At 41.0% G+C, this 5,584-nt stretch overlaps 1 protein-coding gene across 1 annotated transcript; it reads right to left on the bottom strand.

Annotated features, from left to right (window-relative positions):
- Positions 1-3,165: 3,165 nt before the first annotated feature.
- On the bottom strand, positions 3,166-5,033 carry LOC120044164. The gene is made up of 4 exons (XM_038988746.1): positions 4,947-5,033; positions 4,329-4,691; positions 3,596-3,699; positions 3,166-3,378 (listed from the first exon to the last, which is right to left on the bottom strand). Exons 1-4 carry the CDS (start codon positions 5,002-5,004, stop codon positions 3,166-3,168), a joined length of 738 nt encoding a protein of 245 aa, XP_038844674.1. The 5' UTR covers positions 5,005-5,033.
- Positions 5,034-5,584: the final 551 nt, after the last annotated feature.

Below are 5,584 nucleotides of genomic sequence, written 5' to 3'. Positions count from 1 at the left end.
ATAATTGCTCACTATCTTGCACACATAAAGTGGATCTTGTCTCAGGAAGGCCAGGGTTCCAACTCCACTCCATTTTAATGTATGGAAAGAAAAGAAAAAAAGCACTGAAAAACTTCAGAAAGAGAGATTTCAGAAAGAGAGAAAATATCCTTTGTTTTTAAATCCGTAGCAGTTTACAGTGCCTTCAGAAACTATTCACACCCCTTGACTTTTACCAAATTTTGTTGTTACAGCCTGAATTTAAAATGTATTAAATTTAGATTTTTTTGGGTCACTGGCCTACACACAATACCCCATAATGTCAAAGTGGAATTATGATTTTCTAAATTTGACAAATTTAATAAAATATTAAAAGCTGAAATGTCTTGAGTCAATAAGTATTCAACCCCTTTGTTATGGCAAGCCTAAATACGTTCAGGAGTAAAAAATGTGCTTAAGTCACACAAGTTGCATGGACTCTGTGTGCAGTAATAGTGTTTAACATGATTTTTGAATGACTACCTCATCTTTGTACCCCATACATACAATTATCTTTAGTCAGCAGTGAATTTCAAACAGATTCAACCATAAAGACCAGGGAGGTTTTCCAATTCCTCGCAAAGGAATTGGTAGATGGGTAGATGGGTTAAAAAAACAAAAAAAAACAGGCATTGAATATCCCTTTGAGCATGGTGGTTATTAATTACACTTTGGATGGTGTATCAATGCACCCAGTCACTACAGAGATACAGGCGTCCTTCCTAACTCAGTTGCCGGAGAGGAAGGAAACTGCTCAGGGATTTCACCATGAGGCCGATGGAGACATTAACAGTTACAGCGTATAATGGCTGTGACAGGAGAAAACTGAGGATGGATCACTAACATTGTAGTTAGTTCACAATACTAACCTCATTGACAGGGTGAAAAGAAGGAAGCCTGTACAGAATACAAATATTCTGAAACATGTATCCTGTTTGCCACAAGGCACTAAAGTAATTCTTCAAAAAATGTGGCAAAGCAATAAACTTTTTGTCCTGAATACAAAGTGTTATGTTTGAGAGTACCACCCTCCATATTTTCAAGCAGTGATGGCTGCATCTTGTTATGGGTATGCTTGTAATCGTTAAAATCCTACAGGAAAACCTTGTTCAGTCTGCTTTCCACTAGACTAGACACTGGGAGAGGAATTCACCTTTCAGCAGGACAATAACCTAAAACACAAGGCCAAATCTACGCTGGAATTGCGTACCGTGAATGTTCCAGAGTGGCCGAGTTAGTTTTGACTTAAATCTGCTTGAATGGCAAGACCTAAAAATGGTTGTCTAACATTGATCAACAAACAATTTGACAGAGCTTGAAGGATTCTGAAAAGAATAATGGACAACTGTTGCACAATCCAGGTGTGGAAAGAGACTTACTCAGACTCAAATGTGATTCTAGCATGTATTTACTCAGGGGGTTGAATACTTATCTAATCAAGATATATTCATGTTTTATTTTTCATGATTTTTGTACAAATATTAGAATTTTTCGTACACTGAGATTAGAGAATTATGTGTAGATCATTGCCAAAAAAATTACAGTTAAATCCATTGTAATCCCACTAAGTAACAACAAAATGTGGGAAAAGTCAAGGGGTGTGAATACTTTATGAAGGCACTGTACATATTAACCAAATAATGGACTTTAAATGAACTTTAAAAAAAATGGAGTGCTTTATATACATTTTATTAAAATTGCTTTACATTTAAAAACAAAATTATCATTTGATTTTGATTGTTACAAAAAAAATACCGTGAAAGAACATGCAAATTCTGTATGTTTTGAATCTTTATTGTATTTTCTTAGATGTCCTGTCCTGACTGAATAAGGACCATTGTGCATTACTCTGTCTTTCCTCTGTCATTCTCTCTTATGGCGGGTATTAAAGAACAGGGGAAAAAACTGACGTCGCATTTATTTGGAGGATGTTTTTAAAACTAGCTGGTTGTAAAGGATCATGATCTATGCACACGTTGGGGGGGGGGGGACTTTGATGGGTACAAGGCACATTTTATGCAGGGGTTTTGGGATCCACTGTTTTTATTTGGTTGGGTAGGCCTACCCCCCCACCCCAAGACCCCAACATCCGGCTTCCTTAATTCAGATTGACATCGCGCTACATGGCTATACTGTGTATTCAGATTGACCTCGCGCTACATTGCTATACTGTGTTTTCAGATTGACCTCGCGCTACATGGCTATACTGTGTATTCAGATTGACCTCGCGCTACATTGCTATACTGTGTTTTCAGATTGACCTCGCGCTACATGGCTATACTGTGTATTCAGATTGACCTCGCGCTACATTGCTATACTGTGTATTCCTAAACCAATGAGCGTCTTACTCTTTAGCACTGTGCCCGTCACCCCCAAGGCTATCTGTATGTTCTGTCGTGTCATTCAATTATTTTGTTTTTGTTGGGATGATGGGTGGGACGGGGATTTGGGGTTAGGGCTGCTTTTTGCCTTTTTATTTTTGAAATATTAAGGAAAAATGTCTACTGAGATTTAAAGAAAAGTCAGTGGCTTGTAATGATTTATTTTCTCTGTATCTCTTTCTCCTCATAGAATGTGATTGTTAAATGACATGCACCGAAAACAATGTTTTCATGAACTATGGAGCTTCTTTCAAACTATTAATAAAGTTGCAGTTTTTTCTGGTCTGTTAAAGGGTGTTGTGGTCAGTTCTTGATGTTGGTGTTTGTCAATTAGTTTGCAGATTGGAGTTTTCTCTATTAGATCCTGTTCTGAGGGCAGCTGTGCCATAAGGGCATCACCACTAGTACACCTATACAGGCACGGTGACCTATGTACTATACAGGCACGGTGACCTATGTACTAGCTCTGTAAGTCTTTTCCATTCTTATCCTGTAGGTGGGTTTGTTGAGCAACCATAGTTGGGTGACTCCTTGACACTAGAAAAGAGAGGTGAGGTGGGACCAATAGTTTATGATCTTGCACACACTTGAAAAAGCAATGACATCAGATCCGGTAGAGTCAAACTCTTTCCCACCACCTGTCAGAGTGGGTTAGAACATTTATATCTACATCTGAAACTCTGCTACTCTTATTTTTGCCATCAGTGTCCACTCCCCTTTTAAAAAACATTAGGGGGGCATGACACGCACCCTCAGCGTGGTTCGCTCAGGGCTTCAGAGTGATCTTTCGGGGGCTGGCGTAGTGGTTCTCCTGTGCTTGTCTGGCCTGGGGGTTGGCGTACACCGGGGACTCTGTTTCCTCCAGGTGTGTAGGCACAGGATGGTTATTTTGGGCACTTCCAGCTCCTCGACACCCACTGTTCATTTCCTCATAGATGGGGATGGGGGCTTGTGTTTTATGACGTTTTCTCAGCTTAGCCTGAAACGGATATGAGGTATACTATTATACTGACAAATGTACTCATGACTTTATACCTGAGTAAAATTAGATGTGGAAACAATGTTCATCATGTGTCTGAAAATAAACTGAAGTACTTCTGAGAGTAACAGTGAGGACTGCCCCTTCCTTTAGATTTCCACATTAACATGCTTGGTTGTGGCATGGTGGTAAGGTTCAGGTTGATTAGGCTACTTACACACTCTGCTGCACACAGCCAGATGAGGACGAGGAGAAGCAGGCCAGCTGCTGCAGAGATGGCGTAGATCAGTGGGGGGTAGCTGGAGCACTGACACACGCTCTCTGCACAATCAACACCCACACACTTTTATCCAAATACATAGTAAACGTAAATCCGGGACACTCCAATTAGTATGATATGTTTTGTATGGTTTAGGGCTTAAGGTCAGGGGAAGGGTTAGCTAACATGCTAAGTACTTGCAAAGTAGTTAAAAAGTAGTAAGTAGTTGTAAAGTTGCCCGTGATGGGATTTGAGACTGCCTTCACGGTAAACACTGCATATCTCGGCTCAATCTGAAATGACCTTTACATTTATATCGCGGAATCTGTAACACTTCAACTTTACAAATTGAATAAAGCGCTAAATCAAGTTCAGAATACAGAGTATCTGTAGACACATCTCCGCCACAACTTCATTTCATTGATCTCCACCCCAACGAATAGCGGGGTGAATAGCATTCTTTTCTCATGCTTAAATTTAAGGTCAGAATACATGAAGATAACAGTGCATAAAAAGGGAATTACGTTCCATTTACTTGCATTTAACTCGGGTCTGAATTCCCTCCAATGAGAATGTGGACACATAGGATGAACAGGGCTTAAAGCCGTCACTCTCAGTAACTCTCCAGTACCACGGTTGGTGACCACTGATAGTTCCTTCTCAGTGCTATAGCCAAATCATGATTACGTACCTGTCCCTTCAACAAACAGGAAGAATTCCAGACTGCCAGAGACTGTTCGGCCAGAGGGGTACGCTGTGTAGACAAACTCACAGATGTACAGGCCTGTGTCTGTGCGCTGTAGACGGGCTATGGTCACGTTGAGCAGGTCAGAGTTCAATCCGCCTGTGACCTTCAGACGATCTTTGTACTTCCGGTTAACCCTCACCGTCCCGGGACTCCGGTCCTTGGCCATGAACAGCACCTCCCTCTCAGGCCGGACACACCTGTGGGTCAGGTAGAGACTGACAGGGGCTCCACCTGTCTGCTCAGGTGTACAGGAGAGATCCACTGACTGCCCCTCTGACCCCTTTATGTACATCACCTCCTGACGGGCTGGAGAGACGGTTGTGGGTTAGTGATGGTAATGAATTAAAACTCATGCAAGTTACTCATAAAATTTTACCTCTGTTGTATATTAATGAGCACCTTTTGGTATTTGCAGACGATATGATTGAATGGATAAATGATCATCAATATATTTTCCAACAAAGCCAAGCACAACTTTTATCCTACAAAACATTGTTTTTAACCTCAGTCCCCGGAGGAAACCCCTCAATGGAAGTGCTGCAGCAGAAATTCACCACTTACCAGTGCTGATCATCAGTGTGAGAATGAATATCCAAATTAAATACCAGCTGGTCTTCATGGTTTTACTTATGTATTGATCCACATTACCTGCTCTAGCATATCACCCTAATGTTGAAGCATGTGAGGAGGACTGTTTCCTATAGGCTACTAACCTGTGAAGCTCTGCGGTTATGCATTGTGTACATGTATAGTCCTACCACCTATGAGCTCAGCACAGGAAGAAGACTTGAAAGCCCCAACTGTCAACAATCTAGATGAATACATTTGAGAGGAAACAGGACCGTATTTGTTGAATGGCTGTGAGCACATGCATGCAGGAAACCGAAAACAGCAAGAGCAAACGCACTTCTGAAAGTGCAGTGTGGAATAACTTATCTTCAAATTGAATTCCAGCCTAAAATATTGATATTTGGGTAACACTTTACATGAAGGAGGTATACATAACACCTTTGTGAAACCAGTCATAACACCTGTGTGATACCAGTCATAACACCTTTATCCCAGTCATAACACCTTTATGATACCAGTCATGGAATTTAAGAACAAAACTGCGATGTGCAGTTGCTAACTTCTTATGGCTGCAGGGGCAGTATTGAGTAGCTTGGATGAAAGGTGCCCAGAGTAAACGGCCTGCTCCT

The sequence above is a fragment of the Salvelinus namaycush genome, chromosome 3 (genome assembly GCF_016432855.1).
Source record: "Salvelinus namaycush isolate Seneca chromosome 3, SaNama_1.0, whole genome shotgun sequence".
NCBI classification, from domain to species: Eukaryota; Metazoa; Chordata; class Actinopteri; order Salmoniformes; family Salmonidae; genus Salvelinus; species Salvelinus namaycush.
The sequence above is the reverse complement of the archived record's forward strand: the minus strand, read 5'-3'. Positions and strand labels throughout refer to the sequence as shown.